Source organism: Abramis brama (genome assembly GCF_963993115.1).
Source record: "Abramis brama genome assembly, chromosome: 7".
Taxonomy (NCBI): domain Eukaryota; kingdom Metazoa; phylum Chordata; class Actinopteri; order Cypriniformes; family Leuciscidae; genus Abramis; species Abramis brama.
This window is the reverse complement of record NC_139969.1, coordinates 21,663,482-21,688,000: the sequence shown is the minus strand read 5'-3', so window position 1 is coordinate 21,688,000 and position 24,519 is coordinate 21,663,482. Positions and strand designations below refer to the sequence as shown.

General features: G+C 37.1%; 1 protein-coding gene across 1 annotated transcript; it reads left to right on the top strand.

Moving 5' to 3' along the window:
* The first annotated feature begins 3,040 nt into the window (after positions 1-3,040).
* On the top strand, positions 3,041-24,110 carry slc7a14a (solute carrier family 7 member 14a). Its single transcript, XM_084118887.1, has 8 exons — positions 3,041-3,320; positions 11,700-12,204; positions 13,951-14,187; positions 16,169-16,386; positions 16,511-16,657; positions 17,965-18,173; positions 19,169-20,046; positions 21,066-24,110. The coding sequence occupies exons 2-8, from the start codon at positions 11,901-11,903 to the stop codon at positions 21,440-21,442; spliced, it is 2,370 nt and encodes a 789-aa protein (XP_083975013.1). The 5' UTR covers positions 3,041-3,320; positions 11,700-11,900; the 3' UTR covers positions 21,443-24,110.
* Positions 24,111-24,519: the final 409 nt, after the last annotated feature.

Sequence of the window (24,519 nt, the reverse complement as noted above, 5' to 3'; positions counted from 1 at the left end):
GTCTGCTGCAGGAGAATGTAAAAGTGGGAATGCAGCATGAAATCATCAGGAACATTTTATTACATTGTAATGGATTTCATAGAGACAGGCTAATAAGTGGATTGTGGAGTCAGTGGCGTATACTCAACAAGTCCCATTCCATGTTACTGAAAACAGCCCTACAAATGCAAGTCCGTCTGTAGATGAGATCTTATTTACTGTAACTGCGGAACTGCACTCTCCCCAGCCACTCAATAAGAGACTGATAAGACAATTATAATAGAGTGCAATTATACTTGTAGAATAAATCATAATTACCAAGACCCTCATAATATTCCATTCTGGATTATTATGGAAAGCCACTAATTGTTTCAACAGTAATGTGCTGCAGGCAGTGTAGTGCAATCAATGCAAAAGAGCTCTTTATTACTGTCCTCCTTTATAGTCTGTCCTGTGTGAAAGAAAATAAATAAAGATGTGCAATATATGGTGCAATATTGTTTATTTTATCTGATATTTAGCGTTATTAATCAACATTGTGTTTGTGCGTGTGTGTGTGTGTGTATATACAGTATATATATATATATAAAACAAATATTGAATATTTGATTGTACATTATATTTGAATATCCATTTTTCATACTGTAATTTATCATTTTGTTTTAGCTGACAGAATGTTTAATATTGGTGCATCCCCCCAAAATAATCAATGCAAACTTGTAAAAGATTAAACACACCAAAGACAATCTGTAGAAATCAAGTCAATAGTAACAAAACTTCTTTAGACATGCATGCAAAGTTTCCATTGTGGCTTCTCTCAATAATTCCCATCCTACTTTTGGCTAGGAAAGGATCTGCACTCTCCTCTTGGCTTCATCACCCTTTTGAAAGGTCGGTCATTTCTCCTGATTGGTCTATCCCCCGCTTGCATGCATAGTCAGGGTTCTTCTTGTTCTTCATCACGGGAGGCTTGGCATTAAAATCCTTTGGTGCAGGCGTGCCTGGCTCCATCTGAGCAATCAGGGCTACCCACTAATGATAATGAGCGGGATACAAGGTCTTGCTCATGAGGCGAGTCTGCACCTCAAAGAGAAGCAGGACCACGGGTGACATCTGAACGCTGCCAATTAGCAGCCAGTCCGCAATGCTCAGTTCAGCTTCCTCCATATGAAACTCTGAGCTTGGAAACGGTCATGACTTTATGGCTGAATATGGTTTGGCTGCACAGGAAATGACAGTTCATTTGGATGTTATTGATTTTGTGAAATTGACACTCATGTGAGAAAGGAGGCTGTTACAAGCAAAAAGAGGAAGTAGAAGATATTTTATGTCAATGCATCTGTTGATCTGATTGACATTTTCATAATCTTGTTGTACAACAATCCTTGTACACATTAGAAAAGTTGATTCCATATTGATTGGCACAAGCATACAGTATACAACGCATCTAGAGCTGTATCAAACTGACATATGTGTTTTATAATAAGAAATGCTTCGCCCCAAAAATTGTGAGATGCCCTAAGCACTTATAACATTCGACAATCAGGACAGAGAGATGGGCCAGAGGCTGATAGCATGGATTTATCCCTCTGGTGCTCTTTGGTTAATTTGTACCTAAACGTGCTTTTTTTTTTTACTTTATCGATTCGGAATGGTACGAAACTTGGTAAAGGTTTTGGCTGTTGCTATGGACATGATTCAAACAGGTTAAATTGTCCTGAAAAAAAATGTGGTCAAAAATGTGTCAAAAATGACCTCATTGGAAATTAATGGGAGACGAATTTCATCTAGTGGAAACTTTTGGTACTGCGGCCAAACAAAATTGTACTGAAAGCTAATTTTTTGAGATATCAGGCTCAAATTTTTAACACAACTTGTTTAGATTTATGGCTTTGATTTTGATCACATTTTTCATAACAATAAATATACAATTCTGTAACTTTTTTAAGTTCACTTTTTTTAAACTTTTTTCACTTCAGCAATAATCTGCCATGTTTCATATTTGAAAAGAGATCAAAGTAAGTCTGTGCTCTAAAGCATTCAAGATTTACAAAATTAAGTTGGAAATTAAATTTTCAGGTCTATACTCAAAAAGTGAATAAATGGATTATAAATACAGCATAAATATAATCCATAAAATCCCTTAAAAATATTAAAATATTAAATAAAAAACATTATCGAACTAAAATATAGTACATTAATTTAATTTAAATAATAATAAAAAAATTGGTCATTTTTGACCGACACGCGAAGAGCACCAGAGGGTTAAAGTGGAAATTTAATTTTCAGGTCTATGCTCAAAATGTGCATAAATGGAGTATAACTACAGCGTAAATATAATTTAGTACCATACAATCCCCTAAAAATACAAAATATTAAATAAAAAACATTATTGAACTAAAACATAATACATTCATTTCATTGAAATAATAAAAAAAAGGTTATTTTTGACTGCCATGCGAAGAGCACCAGTGACTATGTTATTGTTTCTTATAACATTTTGAAATAAAATGTTTAAAGCTAAATGCAGGTTTTTACGAAATTTAAAACGTATTTTTTTTTTTTAAATATAGTTTTAAATTCACTTTTTTTAATCTATTAGTTTTACAATGCTTCCTGTAGAGGGTAGGTTGTTACAAACAACGCTTTTGGTTTATGAAGCAGTAGATTTCAGAACAACTTTAATTTGTAGCTGACAAATATGAAAATATTAAATCAAATTTTGAAATAAAAACAAAAAACAAAATGTTACAACATTAGGCCTATGTTCTTTGCTAAATCTGCTATACACAAACTATCACGCATGTTCATCATCTACGTCACTTTTCATCTCCCGGATTTTGCATATTTTCAATGGATGCAGCGAGCGTTCTTCCTGTTTCCTTCCCATCATGCTTTTGATGGAGGAATGATGACGGATCATTAGTTTTGCCTGTCGCAAAAAAGGGCTCGATGCTCTCACGCAATGATATCATAACGTCATTGACGTAGACGGCGATAATAAATAATAAATTTGCTCGCTTATCACGTGGAGGCAGCGTCTGAATAATTTAACCCCTTCGTTACTTCACGAGCGTACGTCCCTTTTTGCAGCATCAGTGAAGTATCCCTCCCTACGACGACCTTAATCCTTACAATGATGATTTTTTCGCCTTCAGTGCTGCTTTGAGGTAATGATAAATCATTGTTAATGTATAATGAGCATTATATGATACGCAAACGGAAATGCACCCTGCTTGGGATCCACCTGCCTTTGGACTACGCCACCGTATCGCGCCGCTGTGAGCCGCAGCACCGCACATCAGCATCGGCACAGCTGGACAGCGGCAGCAGCCTGGAAGGTAAGTGTTGACCAAACCAGGACACTGGGTCAGGATGTACGCTAGACCCCATTCAGCCCAAATCAGAATCATATATGAGCAAATTACAGTTTTCAGGCGCAAAAACACAATCTGTGTGAAACCCCCCCCAAAAACAAACAAACAAAAAAAAACCCAGAAACGATTTTTTAATATTCATTTTATTTTTCTGGTTTAAAAGCGGACAGGGATTAAATTAATGTTATTTTTAAGCCACTCTCTTGCGATAACTGCGATATGTTATCGCAATTAACTTTTTAACCGATGTTGACTCATCAATGATTGAATTAAAACACCCATGTTGATGTTTAAAAAAAAAAACGAGAAGAAAAGAAACATTTTGTTTTGGCATCAGCTGGTTGTGTTTCACGGGAGGGGCGGTGTGAGATCACTATCAAGTGAATGTCTCCATTTCAATAACATGCTTTTTATGCAACAGAAAGGGAAAAGGCTTGTATTTATTATTAATGACTGGGTTTTTTAGATAAGCACTGACCTCTTTTGATTACACCGCCTGTGAATGTGTCTATAGCGGAGCTCTAGGCAGTGAAACGAGGTTAATCTCCGATGACATGATGGGAGTTACTCATGGATGCTCTTTGTTTATAATCGGGCGTGTAAAATACAACGACGCTGACCATGGTGCTGAAATATACACGTCCTGATTTATACATCATTAAGTTTCTTTTAGTATAATATTAGACGACTACTTAAAAAAATAGTTGGTGAGGATACTTTAATCTGCCTAATCGAAAGACATGTAATCTCTATCTTCTTTTGTTGCAATTAGTTTTTATAGAGATTCATGTTTGCCACCTCCAGAAGTGGTCGGTTGCTTGTGAACTATTTTTAAACAGTTATACAAACGGAAATTATTGCCACTCTGGATGTTCCATTATATTAGGTTATTAGGTCTCTGCTGCTGTTATTGAATAATCAATCTTTATGTATTTGTTGGTGTTATTGATTCTGTTTTTTATTGAGCTTATTTATTCTGATTAATTGAGTCGTGTTTTATTACACTGCACCCCAACATATTTTTATGTACTGTATTATACTAAATCATATTAATTTTACACTCAAATGTCATGTCACAAGGCAGAAGATAAGTGTAAGTATTAATACACTTTAAACAACATGAAATGGAACAATTAACACATTATTGTGGATAATTGATACCAGAAATAATAATAATAATAATAATTTCTTATTTCAATAAAAGATAATCATAATGCAAATGCTTCTTAATTATTGTAAAAGTACAGTTATATAATAAGGTAATTCATATGTTTTTACTTATATTTTACAATAATTTTTACTGTATTTTACTGCAAAATTACATGTATTGTCCTGTTTAATTCAATTAATATTTTCACTATACAGTATATGGTAAAGTAACTTACAGGTTAAAACTTTTTAACACTAGAAATTTGTACTTTTTACTGTTAAAAGTATGTTTTTTTTTTTTTGTTTTTTTTTTTTTACAGTGTAGCTTTGACAAATTTACACTTTAGTGGACATTAAAGATTCTTCAAAAGTTCTGTATCATGTATGAATGCATTTTATGTGTTTTGGCTCCTGAAAAGCCTCCTGTAATGCTTTTTGAACTCTGACTCATGAATTCATGGGTATGACTTGCTTTTTTCTCAATGGGCCTTGCTTGCTCCCATTAACCTCATGCCACTATTGTGATGTCACTCGTACTGTTTGCGCACATGCTGTAATACAATTACAGGTTTTCCGTCAATTAGGACCACCTACAGAACTGCATTTGGCATGAGACATAATGCAGTCTGGACAGCTGCGGGAGACTACACATAAATAAATACTCATTTCATTATAAAAACCCAAATGCATTCTTTAAAGTGCAGTATTTGTAGAGTAAACTGCCTGGCAACAATTTAAGAACCATTTTGTTCTGTACAAAAGTAAAGTGGTAATGTTTGTATGTTTTAGATTTTGTTATTGTACGCATCACCCAGTGTCTTATAAGAGTGTTTGTCATTCATTTACACCTTCTGACTGATTAGTACCATATTGTTGCTATGTCAAACAGTTAGCGACATCATGCAGCAAAAACAGTAGTTTTGTATAGAGTGCTGTCTTTAAATATTTGGTTTAATTTGGTTCTGACTGTGCCCTGATACTTAGAGATGTTTTACTGAGGGAGAGATGGCAATAAATCTGATGGCCTGAAATGGTGTTAGTGTTCGTGCCAGGCAGATTCACTCCGCTCAGCAGCCAGTTTATGTAACAGTGCAGTGCCCTAGAGGAGGAGGGGGAGGAGAGGAGAGAAGGGAAAGCAAGAAGAAGGGAGGAGCTGCACTATACTGCCCTGAGGAAAGCTCTGACTGTGTGTGGGTGAAGACAGGTGTTATCAAAGTTTGGAGTTTCTACATTTAGTCTTCTGTTTGTGCGTATTTGTTTTTTGGGTGAAGTGTGATTTTAAGGTGATGCTTAAAGGTTAAATGTGTTTCTTCATGCCAAAAAGAAAGTTCAGAGCAAGTCAGATCAGGTGGAATTAAACGGAGCATCATTACACTGTACATAAGTGGGTTAGTTTCTTTCTATGTTGTATAGAATGAGAGTATTTCGATTTTCGGGTGCTCAGTTTAAGGTCAGTAAGATTTTGTTTAATTCATTTATATTTTTTATTCAGTAAGGATGCATTACATTGAACAAAAGTGACAGTAAAGACATGGTTTACACAAACATATTAAACTGTTTTTAACATTCTTTTTCAAACAGAAAAGTTTCTTGAGCAGCAAATCATAATATTTCAATGATTTCTGAAGGATCATGTGACATTGAATACTGGAGTAATGATGCTGAAAATTCACAGGAATAATTTAAAATAGAAAACAGTTATTTTAAATTGTAATATTTCACAATATTACTGTTTTTACTGTTCCAATAAATGGATCAGTAAGCATTAAGCTTATTAAGTAAAGCATAAAGCAAGTAAGCTTTATGCTTCGTAAGCATAATGATTTTTTAAAAACTTTTGAATGCCAGTATATCATTATTTCTTTATTATTTCTTTATGTCTTATCTTTCATTTGATGCTGATCCCCGTTTTAGACTCTAAACAGTGCTGCAGTAAATTATTTTCAGTTAAGCTTTTCGAAATGTTTGACTGATAATATGAATTGAAAACATTCTATATTATGCATGCTTCCACCTGAATATGCATGATATGCATAATTCAGTTACATTTAAGACAAGTGTCTGTAATCTCACCAACAAGGACTGGTATCCTAATCCTGGAATTTTAAAACAGTAAATCAACTCTTTTGAGGACAGCCTGTTGAACAGTCTCTCTGTCTTTCACTGTGCCAGGGTGTATATTGGCAGGGCTGTGCAATTAAGAAATACATGTAGTCTGAATCCCTCTATGTAATTTGAGCAATGCAGTTCTGCCTACCATTTCTACACACCATCTGCTGCAGCCGTAGCTCTGCTGTGTTTTGCTGTATCTTGTACTCTAAGGTTAAAGTATAACGCAGCAGAACAATCTCTCATTCTGAATACAGGCAACAGCAGTGTAAAACAAGGTGAGACTTGTAAATTCACCCTGTTATTAACAAGAGAATTATGTGGTGTGAAAGCAGGTGAGTAGTTGGGGTGTCAGGTTCTCATATGGAATTGTCTATAGCATGAATTTGGACATTAGCACTGAAAACAGCTCTATATAAAATACGTTTCACCCAATAACTGAGCGCATGTTGTATTTCTTATGACTAGACGGTGACGGTGTATTGGAGCTAAATAAAAATGTCCTGAATTTTTTATCAGGATGTGGATAGACCAGGTCCCAAAGTTTTATTTAGGGTTTAGTGATGGCGTATGTGTTTTCAAATGAAATGTAACTGCAAATACTATCAGATGATTTAACATCAATTAGAAGCTGAACAAAAAAGTAAACATTTTATTACATATAAGGTTGTACAGTGATTAGAAGCATTTCTATGATGCTTTTTTTATTCCTCAGATATGAATAAGAACAAGTGGGCAGGTTTGTATCAGATAGTGCTGTTCAGATGCACATTGGCAACGGTTCAATCAATCAGACCTCCTCGACAAAAGCTGTAGAATACGCCCACTCTCTTTTCCCACACAATGATCTCACAATGGAAATCAATTCTTCCATTGCCTGCAGATGGCCAAACACTTTCCATCACTTCCCCTAACCCTAACATTTACCAATCACACCGCACAATTACCCAATTATCCTGATTCCTAAATGACAGCCATGACTGATTTAGGGGAACTTGACCTCCACCTGGGGCTCCACCTGTTTGGTTTGTGTTTTCTGGCTCTTTCATAAAATTATATAATTGCTTATACTGTGTAGCATGATTGTCACAGCCAACTTTGAATACGCTTTTCTTGTCATATACACTATCATTCAAAAAAATCTTTTTGAAAAGAAATGAATACTTTTATTCAGCAAGGATGCAGTAAATTGATCAAAAGTGACAGTAAAAGACATTTGTTGTTACAAATTGTTTGTTACAAGACATTGTTTTTTTTGTTTTTTTCTGTTCATCAAAGTATGTAATACTTTGTAAGGCCAATGCACTACACACATGGAACATGCATGTAGTTGTCACTCACAAAACTTGTGAGTTATCATTTAATAATGATTTGTCCAAAACAATTTTTTTTTACTCATTTTAGGTGGACATAAGCCCAAATTAAGCACATACATTGTAAGTATCATCTAATAAATATTAGAATGGGGGAATGTTAGAAACTCATTCCTAGTTCTTAAGAATTTACATTGAATTTATATGCCAGTCATATATATCTGAATATATGATAAATATATGAATTTATATGCCAGTCATCTATATATATATATATAGATTTATACAAATAAATACAAACCATATGTATTTGGCAAAAGTATTGTGCCTTGTGCTATGCTTTTCTGCTCGCATGCATTTTTTATGTTACCGTTAATGCATAAAATACATGTGGAAGGAAAGCTGTGTACAGTAGGATCTTTATGGCATTATCTTGTCTCTTTGAATAATGTCAATTCTCTGTGTTGGACTGCAGGCCACTGTTTATACATGTGTGTGTCATAAGGTCATTGGCAAGGTTTGAATACTCTTCTAGCTCCCTAAAGGGACAAACAGCATCAGTGTAATGTTACTGTTTAGCTTTAAACTGCACAATGTGGACTGACATGTGAACCTTAAAGGGGTCATATAATGCCATTTTTGTACAAGCTAATATGATTCTTTAGGGTCTAAATTAAAAATTTGTAATATACTTTAATTAAAAATTCTCATTAGTATTGTAAGAAAACACTCATTTTACCTGGTCAAAAACAGCTCTGTTTTCAGCACGCCGTTTAAGTGCATGTGTCTTTAAATGATAATGAGCTTTGCTCACCCCGCCCCTCTGTTCTGTGCATACACCGTAACACAATAACACAATAACCATAATGCGTTGTTCATTATAAACGTGGGATTATGAATTATTTTGAGAACGTCGTATATAGAAAACATGCCGTAATGTACCCTGAGTGTAAACAGCCGCATTCATCGTGAAGCGTGCAGCAAGCGATTTGCAAAGATTAATATAAATATTAATATAAAGGTTAATAAAACGTTACACTCACTTCTTCTTCTGGAGGTTCAGCAGGAACACGAATAGTTGGTACCGATCCTTTTTTCAGGAGCAGCTTCTTAGCAAAACCAGCTTTATATTGACCTCGTTTGTAAAGCAGTCTGGTGTGTGAAATGATTCGCGCAAACATGAAAGCATTGACGTTGATCGTGGGGAATATTCCCTTCGAAAACAAACTCAGCCACTGTGTCTTCAGCGGTTCGGATTTAGGAACTGTGTTCTGTGTTCCTTATTACACCCAAGAACAGAACACCACAATCGCTTAGACGCTATTCTACTCATAGACAGTGCTCCAGCGTATCAACAATGACCGCGCCGTTCTGCGCAGACTATGATTGACAGCTCGCTCACGAGCGAGGGCGGGTCTATGTTGAAACGCTGCTGTCAATCAACAATCGTGGGAGGGGCGTCGATTTTGTGACATCACAAAATCGAACGGCTTGATTTGAGATTGGGGAAAAAATAAGAAGATAAAAAAAAAACCACTGGATGGATTTTTATCATTTTATGATGGTTGTGTACAGGCACTGCCAACACACATTTCAGTACAATCAACTTGTAAAAGTGCATGTACCATTATATGACCCCTTTAAATAGCCGTTACTTTTACATTTTGCAGGACATCTCCTTAGTTTTAGCTTGAAACCACAATCCATCCATCATACATTTAAGTAATTTATAAGCTAAGATCGGTAGAGCAGACAGACCCAGTCTTTGTGGCCTGTTGTGTGGTTTGTAAACCTGTGGCGAATCATTATCCTGGTCAGGAGTGATGTGCTTGAGTCACTGTGATGGACAGACTTCACTGCGATCTCTCACTGTCTTCCTGCACACAGTTAGACATGTGATGAAGGAGAGAGAGTATCATTACAGCTGAGAGAAACCATCAAAATCCTTCAAAGTGACAGGATTGACGAGTTAAATTGGAAGGAACTGGGCTAGTGGTGAAAGAGAGGAGGAAACGACTATAAAATGAGGTGTAAAAAATGTGTTGGTAAAACGAAAAAGGGTTGAGAGAGAAAATATCAGAGGAGAAAGAATGTCAGATAGGAAATGAAACCGATGACAGCAGGAATGAGCAGGCTGGGTTTTGTTTGTCTGTTCCTATTTGGCTGCACACCAGGCCTCATCAGCACATTTTATTGGTGTTCAACATGGGTCTTGATGTTATCTCCAGCTTCTTCCTATCAAGAGGCCCTCAAGATGTCAAATCAACAAACTCTAACAAAACGGCATTACATTTAGTGCCACCTGCAAACGCTTATTTTTCATATTTATTTAATCTTTTTGAACTGCTTTATCAGGATAGACTGAAAATGAATGACTCATTAAATATAACTACAACTAACAGGCACTCATGAAAGTGCATTTATAAAGAAGGTCTCTTGTTTGAATGATGGACACAGATGCCATAAACAGTTGTGAAAATCTGATGATAATAATATGCTAATTTTCTGTTCTGTTGCAAATCTAAGAACTGCCTTGAATCGACTGAGACATATTGTTAGCATATAAATGATTTGCTTGATGATTTCTCTGAGAAAGTGTAATTTAGCCAGACAGACATACCCATTACTGAGTTCTTATCTGCTTTTTTTGTGGCCCACAATGGCAGCGAAATATTGTGCTACATGTTTTACGTTGTAGAAAGCATTCATTCATCTGTTAAACTAAGCTAACAGGCCTTTCTTTTACAAACATCAGTGAATAGCTGATGGGAAGAAGGGGCTCTTGCCTCTTGCATTAGTATTAAATCAGGCGGTATAAATGTAACTCTTGTGAATATGGCAGCACATTTCCTTAAGGCTAGCATGAAGAGGCCTTTACCACGACTAATGTTTTATCAGTCAACAGCCTTAGATTTGCTTCAAAATGCGAATGAAACACACTTGAACAACAGCAAATGCATCTCTTTGGGAGAATTCACAGGATGATACCCAATGGTTTTGTGTTAGAAATAAAAAATCACTGGAAGGGGCGTTCAGATTTTATGCGAATAGGCAGTTGCAAAATGCATAATTTTGTAGGTAGTTGTAATATACGTTTTGCATATAAGAAATGTATAACATATAGCACAATATTTCACAGCTAGTGAAAAAAAAAATTAGATATATGAATATTTATCTGTATTAATATTATTCATATAAAATTATATGAATGTTATTATTTAATAATGCATGTACAGATATGATAATATATCTATGTTTTATTATTAAATATTAATATTTTTTTATTTAATATATACTTTACCATTAAAAAATGTGGGATTTGTACGATTTTTTTTTTATGTTTCTGAAAGAAGAACCTTATTCTCACCAAGGCTGCATTTATTTGATCACAATAGTAAAATTGTGAAATATTTATTCAATTTAAAGTGTTTTATAATTTAATATATTTTAAATTGTATTTTATTCCTGTGATGGTAAAGCTGAATTTTCAGCATCATTACTCCAGTCTTCAGTGTCACATGATCCTTCAGAAATCATTCAGATATCCTGATTTGCTGCTCAAGAAAGATTTATGATTATTATCAATGTTAAAAACAGTTGTGCTGCTCAATACTTTTGTTGTAACTGGGATATATGTTTTTTTTCCAGATATCTTTGATGAACAGAAAGTTTGAAAAAAAAAACTTTTATTACAGTATAAGGAAAGCATAGGTAAGCATGACTGTCAAGAATAATGATTGATCACACTATTGTCATCTCATTTTGTTCACAGCGTTGCTTCACCTTCACCCTCACTGGTCATGTGGAAACATCTAGTAATGATGCTCCTCTGAAAGACAGTGAACATCTCAGCTGGTTTCTGTGTGACCCCCTATACTGCAAGGCCATCTCCCAAAGCTTCTTTAGACCCTTTACCTCCTCAGAGTATCAGCCCCATATCTTGAAGCCCTTTGATCCATAACCTGGCTCCAGGATGAGTGGGCTCTTTGCCAAACTGGACCCACGGCGGATTCAGTGGGGGGCCACCTGGTTTGCCTTCCAGTCCCGCGTTCTGCGCACGAAGCCGGTGGAGTCCATGCTGGAGAGCTCAGGTGGCACGGGGGCTCACGGCACCAAACTCGCCCGCGTTCTCTCCACCGTGGACCTTGTGTCTCTGGGAGTGGGGAGCTGTGTAGGCACGGGCATGTACGTGGTTTCTGGACTGGTGGCTAAGGAAATGGCGGGTCCTGGGGTCATTGTGTCTTTCATCATCGCTGCCGTGGCCTCCATCCTGTCAGGTGAGTGCCGCCCCGACTTCCTGTTCCAGTCAATCTGACACAAAAGAGAAAAACACAGAAAAAAAGGTCTGTCATATTCCTGTAAACCTGCCCCCAGTGAAACGTGGTGTCTAGGTACTGTTATTGTACTATGGGTAACATCATTTTTTTATTCACTGATCCTGAGTCAGGCTTAAGCTGAGTGAACACGTGTATAACTTTATGCCTCCTGACGTGTGGTGATGACTCATGGTGAACTGGCTCATTAGGTTTACAGGTTGGAGCTGTGCACTGCATGCAGCAACCAAAATAGAGTTGGGGGGGAAATCCATTTAGTTGTCCCTGTGGAGACCAACATAAAGAACCCCAAAATGAAAGGGAAGTGGAAAATGAAAGGAATATTTTTTTCCTGTATGCAGCTGACCCATGGAAAGAGTTTAATATTGAAACCACTTATATTGACACCCTTGGTAAATATTAGCTAAACAGGCCATGACAAAATCTTTGCTTTTTATCGTCTTTGTCTTTCATTCAAAATGTTTACAAAAATCTAACCTAAATTTAAAGTCAAATTTATTTAAAGTAAATTCTTAACTTCCATATGTGCCACAGATGATATGCACTCCTGTTTAAAGGTTTGGGGTCTCTAAGATTTTTTTAATATTTTGAAATAAGTATCATAATTTCACCAAGGCTGCATTTATTTGATCAAAAATAAAGTAAAAACAGTAATATTGTGAAATATTATTACAATTTAAAATAACTGTTTTCTATTTTAATATATTTTAAAATGTATCCTGTGATGGTAAAGCTGAATTTTCAGCAATCTTCAGTGTCACATGATCCTTCAGAAATAATTCTAATATGATGATTTGCTGCTCAAGCAACATTTCAAATTATTATCAGTATTGAACACAGTTGTGCTGTTTAATATTTTGTGGAAACTGCTCTTTTTTTTCTTTCTTTTTTTGTATTCTTTGATGAATAGAAATTAAAAAATAATAGCATTTATTTGAAATATAAATCTTTTGTAACATTATAAAATATTTACTGTTGATCAATTTAATGCATCTTTGCTGAATAAATGTATTCATTTCTCAAAAAAAATCTTACAGACCCCAAACTTGTGAACGCCAGTGTATTCCATCACTTGTATGTATTTGGGGGGACAAATGAACACAAATTAGAATCACAATAAAATCTTTAGCCTGTCCAAGAAACGGATATAACATTAAGTCAATATGAAATTGAAATGAACCCTATTTACTTTGCTAATGCATGTTTCTGGTTTTATTGTGATTGATTCATCTGTTAGAAAGAAAAAAAACAACAACACTGGCTCCATTCTGGTATGAAACAGTCACTTTTCTCCATCCAGTGATTTCTCAGTAAATAAATTCAAGTGCCGTCCTATATTTGATCACATTTCATTCAGAAATACATTACATTATGTCAGCTTCACGGGTTATGAACTTCTCTATAGCACTGATGTTAGAAAGTACATATTGGTTCTGAATGGAAAAACAGATAATCCTTATCTTTTTTCCACTATAGTGGGGTTTACAGGGATCCAGCCTGTAAAGAGTGATTTTACTCCTGTTATCTGGCCCTCTGGGATTCTATGTGTTTGACATTTGAGAATTGATCTGACACTCCAGCCCAAAAAATCAATGATTCCATCTCAGCAACCAGTTAGAGACTTTCATGCTTTTATTGATAACCTTCGGGAGTACAGGTGTTACAGTAATCATTGTTATCTCTCCACAGGGGTGTGCTATGCTGAATTTGGTGTGCGTGTGCCTAAAACCACAGGATCGGCCTATACTTATAGCTATGTGACGGTGGGCGAATTTGTGGCTTTTTTCATTGGCTGGAATCTGATTTTGGAGTATCTGATTGGTACAGCAGCAGGAGCCAGTGCCCTCAGCAGCATGTTTGACTCGCTGGCCAATCACAGCATCAGTGGCTTCATGATCAAACATATAGGAACACTCAACGGCCTGGGTGAGTGACATGAACTTTAGACACTGTTATGTTTATGTTTAGAAAATAATCATCTATGTCTGGGACCCGCATTCATCTCAATAATGCAACAAGGAAACCTTTATTTCACATAAAAAAACATGACAGCCTACTATTGTTAAATCCGGTTGATTTTATGTCACTGAATGTTGCAGTTTGAACTGAACTGAACTGACACACTAATAGTCTTGACACACTCCCACAGTAATTATAACAGAAGTTACAGTAGGCTCAATTTATCAGTAGATTGGAGTTAATGGTGCTGCAGAAAAGAAAAGGCACATTGGCAGTCAATAGTCTGGTGACAATGACAATTTTAAGAAAGCTTGTAAAAAAAAAAAACAGAGCATCCTCTCTCTCAGCTTCTGTGTTGCACTGTGAAACAACTGCTCCAATTACACTTCTGAAGAGGAAAAATAAGCACTTTTATAGGTTGGGCATTTGCTATTAAAATTAGGATATAAATTTTTTTCAAAGCAGATATGATTTGAAGCAAATTCTAGATCTTGACATTTTCTCGTTTTACTAAATATGCATGTGAAAAATGCTTTTTATATGTGTCTTGATTGCTGATTATGCAATAACTTGATTATGCACTTTAATGAATAGTACCTTTTAGAAAATGTTTATTCTGTCAGGACTACTATCGGCAAAGATGATTTTCAATTAGCATACAGTTTATACTTAGGGTAAACCGAACAGAACCAACATAAATGTATTGCAGATATTAATGTTGTGTACAATATGATTCAAGAAAAATGAGTCTGATTCGAAGAGGAATATCAGAAGGCCAAGTCCTGACTGGATGAGAGGAGAAGGATGGAGGCTGAATGGAGGATGAATCAGCTCCTGATCAACATGATAAAGCTGCTTATAGAGATGCTGTGATAGGGATCGTATTCATATAGGTATATGACGTCCTAGACGTGGATCAGCTGAGAGTCAGCTGATGCGAGCTTGACGGACGTGACCTGCCAGAACTAACGTTACACCTGATTATTGTTTTACACATAATATTGCAATATTTTTTTAATAGTTGGTTTCAGTACAGTAATAAAAACTAATTATTTATTGTTATTTTTATATCAAATACTTTTTCCTCACATTGTATAATGGGTCTTTATACATCAGAATGTATAGCTGCCTTTATATTTTCGGAAGTGGGTCCCTCACAATGGGACATTTTGGGGTCCTTGGCGTCAAAACCCCTAACCTACAACAACTTTGTTGAGTTCTCAAAAAGACACCATCTACTGTCAATCCTCAGACTACAGATGGAGGAATGAAATAAGGGTATTTGGGAAATCTAGAAAGGATGATATTTGCTTTCTGCTCAGCGTGTTTGGTTTGCAGACAGACATTACATATTGTGTCTGACCCAGACAAAACATGGCATTTGTGCCAAAATACATAATCTTACTCGGCCAACAGCAGTAAAATCTCTTCTTTTTCTTTAACCAACCCCTTTCTCTAAGAGTCTAATATCCCTCCATCTGTGTCTCTCTGCACACATTATGGTTCATAGTCATTTCCGCTCAAGGCCTTGTTAGTATGTTGAATATTTTTAGAAATACATGATTTATTCATGACTGCATTGAGGGGTCAACAGAGGACTGTCTGTTGTCATGTTGTGAAAAACAACTGTCTAAACTCAATAATCTATCTATCTATCTATCTATCTATCTATCTATCTATCTATCTATCTATCTATCTATCTATCTATCTATCTATCTATCTATCTATCTATCTATCTATCTATCTATCTATCTATCCATTCTAGTATCTAGTATTCAAACTACTTGCGTGAATAACCATAAAACTTCAATGCTTTTTAAGCTTGTTGAACCTTTCATACAATATTTTGTAATGCCAGCATCAAAATTGGCTCAACACATTCCTTTTTTGTTATGTTTCAAAATCCACGTGATTTTGAAAATCCAATTCCTCCTTTATGACCTCTCAGGTAAAGGGGAGCAGTCGTATCCAGACTTCTTGGCCCTGGTCATAGCTATCCTGGTCACAGTAATAGTTGCTCTGGGTGTGAAGAATTCCGTCGGGTTCAACAACGTGCTGAATGTCATCAATCTGGTGGTGTGGGTGTTCATAATGATTGCAGGCCTGTTCTTCGTCAGTGTAAGCAACTGGGACGAGGGACGATTCCTGCCTTATGGCTGGTCAGGGGTAAAGTACATTTCAAATCAATTATTGAAGTTCAATCCGTTAGTGCAGTTAGTGACTCTCAGCATAAACAATAAAGAGAAAATTGCATTGTCTTGTAGCTATAATCAACCACTCTGTCCAACAGGTCATGCAGGGTGCAGCCACTTGCTTCTATGCCTTTATTGGGTTTGACATCATAGCCACCACGGGAGAAGAAGCCAAGAGTCCCAACACATCCATCCCCTATGCCATCACTGCCTCTCTGGTCACCTGCCTCACTGCCTATGTCTCTGTGAGTATATACTGTAGCATTAACCATTTGTACACTCATTTTGGGTTCATACGCAATACACTAAATCTGAGACCACGCTGAAAATTTCATTTAAACCTGAAGATTTTGGCTGCTTTGATTGTCCAGTTAACACTCAAGTTTGTTCATTTTCATCGTTAATACTTGAGTGTGATGCTGACTTGAGTCAGGTGATAAAGGTTTTATTAAGTTTGGTATATCATTCACAGTCTATTTATTTATACTTAAACTTCTCAATTTAAGAATATAAATGATGCATGCCGAAAGATCATCTACTGTAGCATAACTTTGTTCCTTTCTTTGTGTTCACAGACAGTCATTGATTATTCTCTTCATGCAGTATGTCTGAATATATTAAAAGCTCTCCAGCTTTATCACACTGCTATGCTGTCTGTCTGTAGGAGGTTGTCATAGAAACGCAATGGGTGTTAACACACCGACAGACCTCTTTCCTGTATCTCAGAACAATATTCTATACATTTTATTTCTATTTTCTCTGTTTTCTGCTATCTGATCTTCTTTTATTCTGTATCTGTCTCCAATTTTTCTCACGTCTATTTTGGTTTTAGCTGAAACAAAATTGCCTTTACTAAAATGGCTCTTCATTTTCACACCTACAGGACTGTCTGATGAGAAGCAAACTTGTTAATTAGCAGCGTTCACCCCTCCAGATCTCATTTTGTTGTCGCAGAGGCTAATTTTAGCCACAGGCACTTTGGTTCTCTGTCTGTGTCTGTGTGCATATGTGTGTGTGTTTCTGTTGCATTTTCTGAAATGCATTAAATGTGTCATAATGTATCATGATTAATCAAACAATCCTTGATCTTTTGGTACAAAAGAGTCCATTGTACTATGAAAACAGATTGTAACTTTAAGAACCCAGTGCTTTCTACCCAGCAAAAATAGACCATTTATTAAAAGTAAACGGCAAAAACAACTTGCTCTGTACATTTGCGACTTTATAACGCCAGATATTTGAAAACATAAACACTCCAATGATGCCATTTGGTGTTCAGAAAGTTTAGGATAAATTCTATTAATCCTAGTTCTATTAGACTTTTTATTCAGAAACCTTGTACTGTTTCTGGCTCCTTTGCATATCCTTCCAAAGGTTCCAAAAATTGGAAGATGATTGTTATTTTTAACAATGTTCCTGATCATTTCAGTCTGATCCTAACAGGTTGAATGACACATTTATGATGGGTGCATTTCTTAAAGCACAGCAGCAAAAAAAAAACTGTTTAATTGTAAGGTCAATGAATCACACTCTGTTTCTTCCTCTCTCACAGGTGAGTGTGATCCTCACCCTGATGGTCCCTTACACTGAAATTGACACAGATGCTCCTCTGATGGAAATGTTTTCTCTACATGGCTTCCAAACTGCCAAATACATAGTGGCCATCGGCTCCATTGCAGGACTGACAGTCAGTTTGTTGGGCTCTCTTTTCCCACTGCCGAGAGTCATCTACGCCATGGCGGGAGATGGTTTGCTCTTCAGGTACTATAAAACTAAATAACAAAAGACTAACTGCAGGGTCAAGTAATGATTCACGATGATCTTTAATGAGTATGCAAATGATTAAAATGGCCTTTAAATATCATTCTCTGCTGGAGAAATAGGCTCCTGTCATGCAGTTTCAAAAGAAATGCCCTGACATTTAAAATCAAAGCCAGTATAATGGATATGTGGTAAGACTTTGATAAAAATGAATGTTTGGATGTTTCACCCTGTTTACACATGGTATTAACGTCAGTACACCTGTCACAGGTGTTCAAAAGTTGTCAGACAAGAGACACTGGCATTTACACTTGGAAGTAAGATCTCTCAACGCATCTCAAATGGATCTCATGTCAACACTCAAAATTTCAAAGGGAGGGTCCTTTAAAAAGCATGAAAAAGTATTTAAAAATTCTAAAAGACTACAAATACATCCACGTTTTAATCTCACTGCAAATGTGATCTTTTGAGCAGAAAACCTTTTTTTTGTGGAATACATGGCTGCAATCATTTGATCATAAATTCAGTAAAAACAGTAAAATTGAATTTATTACTGTAATGGCAAAGCTAAATTTTTAGCAGCCATTACTCCAGTCTGATTTGGTGCTCAAGAAATATTTCAAATCAGGATTCATTGATGAATAGAAAGCTCAAAAGAACAACATTTATTTGTAATAGAATTGTTTTGTAACACAATAAATGTATTTACTCTCTTTTAAAATCCATTTAGTGCATCCTTGCTGAATAAAATTATTTGTTTCTTAAAAAAAATCTTACTGACCCAAAATTTCGAACGGTACTCTATAAATGCACTTTTCCAAAATGTTTAATCAGACAGTAATTTTCTAGCCACACATATCTACCAAAATATAAAACTTTCATTTTAGTACATCTCGTCTTTTTAGGTGTCAGGACCCCATTTGCTCCTGTATATAGCTCTGCCCTCTTGTGATTGGAGGACTGAAGGTGTCATGTGCGCACTCTGTATGTTTCAGGTTCCTGGCTAATGTGAGCACGTACACAGAGACTCCTGCAGTGGCCTGTGTGGTGTCGGGGTTCCTCTCTGCTCTCTTGGCTTTACTCGTCAGTCTGAGGGACCTGATCGAGATGATGTCCATCGGCACTCTGCTAGCCTACACGCTAGTGTCGGTGTGTGTGCTTCTGCTGCGTTACCAGCCTGAAGGAGACATCCACGGATTCGTCAACTTCCTCTCCGAGCAGAACTCCAAACGTAAGGAGGGAGTGCTGGCCGAGTGCGAGAAGGAAGCCTGCTCGCCGGTCAGTGAGGGTGATGATTATGGAGGAGCTGCCACAAACACCTGCGGAGCCAAGAACCTGCCGTCTCTGGGAGACAACGAGATGCTGATTGGTAAGCCTGACAAGTCCACTTACACTGCCAGTCACCCCAACTACGGCACCGTGGACATGTCCTCAGGCATTGAGTCAGATGAGACGGACAGCGTGTACCTTCTGAAGCTGAAGAAGCTGCTGGGGCCTCGCTATTACACCATGCGCATTCGGCTCGGCCTGCCGGGAAAGATGGACCGGCCCACTGTGGCCACCGGCCGGGTTGTCACTCGCTGCGTCATTCTGCTCTTCATCCTCATCTTCTGCTTCTGCTCCCTCATCATCTTCGGGTCAGGTCAGATCGCTGATGGCCAGTGGTGGGCCGTGCTGCTGCTGGTGCTGCTGCTGCTGGTCATCACGCTCTTGATCTTCATCATTATTCAGCAGCCGGAGAACCCCAAGCGCCTGCCCTACATGGCTCCCTGCGTTCCCTTCGTCCCGGCCTCTGCCATGCTTGTAAACGTTTACCTCATGCTCAAGCTCTCCACCATCACATGGATCCGTTTTGGCGTATGGTGCTTCGTGGGTGAGTTTCAATATTATTTTAAATGGGCATGTTGATACAGGCAGCATCTTATTGACATGGGTCATTCCTGATATGCAGGGCGGTTTCATATATACCATTCAAAGGTTTGGGGTCAGTAACCAAAGCTTTATTCAGCTTCATCAAAAGTGATTTCTTTTTCAAATAATTTCAGAATCCTGAAAAAATTTATCTTGGTTTCCACAAAAATATTACCGGTAATCAGCACAACTGTTTTCAACATTGATAATAATAGGAAATGATTTTTAAGCACTAAATAAGCATTAAAAAAATTTATGAAGGATCACAGGAATAAATTACATTTTAAAATATATTAAAATACAAAACATTTATTTTAAATTATAATAATATTTCACATTACAGTTTTTACTGTATTTTTTGATCAAATAAATGCAGCCTTTTGGTGAGCATAATATACTTCTTTCAAAAACATTTTTTAAAAAATCCCTTACTTTTGAACAGTAGTGTAGTTTGAATGACCATGAATGGTCTTTGAATGACCATGGACTGAATTTTATAGATTTCTAAATAATATAATAAATTGGCAAATTAATGAAAAATATTGCAAGTGATTCTTTTTTTTTTTTTTTTTTTAGCCTACCTAATTGAATTTTTTTAAACTAAGATTTAAATATGGTTTTAATGGTGATCAGTGTATTGTTTTTGTGTTCTAAATATATTTTATGTAAAAAAAATATATATTTTCAAATATAAGTTTAATTTCAAGCACATTTCTGAAAGTATAGTAAACCCTTTTTTTGAAGAAATTCTTCCTTAAATGACAACACAATCATATTGATTTTGCAATAAAATTTACAGTTCTAAACTATTGCATGACAGGAATGACCCACATGCTCTAATGTCTCCACTGTCAATCATTTGCTGTGTTTTTTTTTCTTTTGTCAATGAAGTGAGGGAAAACACTGATCAATTACATTTGTGCATTAGCTTATGTACGTGTGTGCACTGTTTGTGTTGTCTCTGTGTGTTCGTCTCTGCAGGTGTTTTGATCTACTTTGGCTATGGCATGTGGAACAGCACCCTAGAGATCACAGCGCGAGAGGAGGAAGCACATGCTAGCACATACCAGCGCTATGACGTGGGCGTGGACGACAACTTTGCGGTGGATGACGATCTATACCCTTCTGGAGATGGAGGGCCATACCAAAGCTTGGGCTCCCATGAGGGCAGAGGTGGGCACCAGAAACAGCAACACCAGGAGCAGAGCGAGCCTCAGCCTGACGGCCTGGACAGGGTGGACAACCACAGGACCTCCTCTTCCTCCTCACACAGCAGGGCCAAAAGCAAAGCTGGTAAACCTAGTCCGGGCTTTGAGGCGCTGGTGGTCGACGACGATTTGGACGATCCTTTGGAATGAGAATGTAATCTGAATGTACTCGTCTGCCAACAACTGCAGAACCCTTGGGCTAGATTGTTATGTCTTTGCAATGAGTTTTTATTTGACTTCTATTCCTTCATTTGCAGCCCTTTTTTACCACTGATTGGATAATGAATGGATTTAGGATGGGATTTGATCTTTCTTTTTTTAACCATATAGCACCTAACATTTCTTTCTTTTTTGTTTTTAAATTATTTGACAGTTTTAAATTAATTCTCATTATAATCGTTTTACTGAACTCTTCAGCACTTAAATATGTATAATCTAATGTTTCTCTTGAAAGCAACAGTCCCTCCGACCAAATTACAGTAACTAGCATGACATTTATTATCTGGCATGTAGTATATTACTGCCCTGTTAGTTATCACAGTCCCACAGTTTTTCCCAATACAAGCATCTTTCAGCTGTCAGGACGATGTCCGTTCACAGATCACTTCCACTCTATTAGCCTCGACACTGTCTTTATATGGGGTCGATATAAAACCAGCTGAAGAATTCCCATGCGAAGCCCTTAAAACACTTAAAGCGATTTGCACACTTTAGCTATTCAGTAAGCAGCTGTTTTTCTTAATCAATTTTATTATCGCATACAAAAAGGTTCGTTTGAGAAGCAAAGATAGATGATACGATGAGGAATGATATGATAAATAGTTAGGCCCCACAGAATCAAAGGCCTCATTCTCTTCCGCTCAAACATCTAGCCCAAGTGAGGTTTGGACCGTAGGTTTTCACAAATAGTAATTGGACTTTGCTTGCAATAGTGCCTTCATCTGTCAGTGTGTGCTTTAAATATGGCCATCAAGATGTCCATGCTTGTTTGTTTGTCATTTCTGTTGATGTCGACATATCCATGGGTTTGTTTTCCCGCTGAAGGTGCCTCTCAGCTGTCACGTGTCACAACCGACCATCCATTCATCCTATGTGCCAGTGACTCCGCTTCATCCTTGCAAGCAGGCCGCTCTGTGTAAATACCCACGGTGTGACCACAGTACGATTTGTGTCTCTCGGCTGGTCAGTGTGTCCGTTGAAAAAAAAAAAGGAGATGTGATTTAGGAAAACAGAGGGTAAGGAAGGGGAATTTGCATGTGGTGGAGAGCATTGTGAATTTTTTATCTGGATGTGCTCTTCTGCTGTTCCCTCCTCCCATAATTCATGTGGCGTTTAACCAATCTGTCCAGACCAACTCTATCTGTGCTACAGCTCTGCCAGCCGAAAACAAAAAAACAACCAAGCCAGGCCTCAAATCCATACATGTGGAAGACACACTGAGCACATCATGCCATATTGCTTTAAATGTGTCTCCCCTCTTGTGTTTGTGACAAATATTTAGAAACGTTAAAAAAACAACTAAAGATTGAGTTGCCATAAATGATTTGCAGTCCCATTAGCTCTCACAGCGTATAGAGCTTCATTTTGGGGCCTGGGTTGGTTTTGTTCCTTGCATTTGGTCTATGATGTGATTCTTGTCGCCGTGGCATTTTGCTGAATGTATAGCATGTTCAGACGTATGGGGCCCAGAGTAAAACTATGTTTGTGAGTATTTGCATGTGTGGTGATCGTTGAAAGACTTGATGTAACTCTCAAATGTAGCATTCTGAGAGACGAGGGTAGCAGCCTGCCCACCGTACACCCCTCGAACCCTCCTCGTCCTGAGTGGCCTCTGTTTACAAAGCAAGCCAAAGTCTGCATCCTTCGTTTACTGTATCAGACAAAAGACACAATCTTACTTCTGTAGAGTAGAACACCATATAACAGTGTGGAGATGTGAGATATCGAAGATAAGTATTTTTTTACAGGCATTTCATACCTTCAGGTTCTCTGTCAGGGTAGTGTAGTCACCGCCGATGGTGTTTTGTGGGTTCTCTTACGGTTCAGACGAACTTCTGAAGAAAAGTGGCGAAAGCATATATTTTTAATGGCCTCTTTCTAGACTAAAAAACATAACTGGAGACGTTTGGGTTTTGATTTAATATATTTAATTTAATGTTATAACATAAGAATAGGCTTAAGAAGGGCAAGGTTTTAAAGAGATAGTTAATTAAAAATGAAAATTTTGTCATCATTTATTTACCTCCTAAAAATGCCACGGTGTTTTTGTCCGTAGGATGGAAGACAATGGCGTCCAATGATGTTGTTTTGGACCCCATTGAAAAGAAATCATAAAAATATCTTATTTTATGTTAAGCAGAAGTCATACATGTTTGGAGCGAAATGAGGATGAGTAAATGATGACAGAATTTTTTGACAGATAAGATTAGAATCTACATATAGAAATATTTTATTAAAAATCTATCTGAAAAAAAAAATCTAAAATGTTTCCACTGTTGCTTTTAAAGATAGCTACTATTTGTTATTCGTCTCTGAGAAAAGGTACAGTGTTTGTACTTTGTGATCTATCTTTCCTGCTATCATAGTTTGTTTGGTATTTGTTCAGGAAATGTGGAGATTGGCTTCCCTTGCAAATCTGATCTTTGTTTCTTCTGTATATTTTGGTATGAAGTGGATGTATTCTGGTTTCAATGATTTTTTTAAAGAATCTATTTATTGTTTCTTCTACTTGTGGTTTTGCTCTCCCGTTGCACTGTGTAATGAGATGTTAATATTGCTTCCATGCAACAATGAAAGTCATTTATTGCAGATCAGATAAGCGTGACTCTTGGTTTTCCTTTCGCTTTAATGCTGTCTCACACAACCCGAAATCAGAAGTAATAAAAATCCTCACATGGGTGGCTTGTGTAAGCACAGGCCCGCTCTCTTTCCTGTGGGGTGGAGCGGAGAGCCTAGAATAACAGCGATCCGAGGGTCGTACCTGAGCACAAAACAAACATGGTCATACTGGGATGGGGGCCGCTGGCTATGCAGAGGAATGAGATGAACAGATCAGGACTGTTCCATTATCATTGCTGCAATGGTGGTCGATGTGGTACAATATGGTTTGGAGATCTCAAAACATGTTGTTATGTTCAATTCATACAGTTCAGACCCTTCTGTCTGTATGGTGCAGACATCGACACAACCAGAAGCACACTCCTTTTGTGGGAGGGTCTTCATAAGTG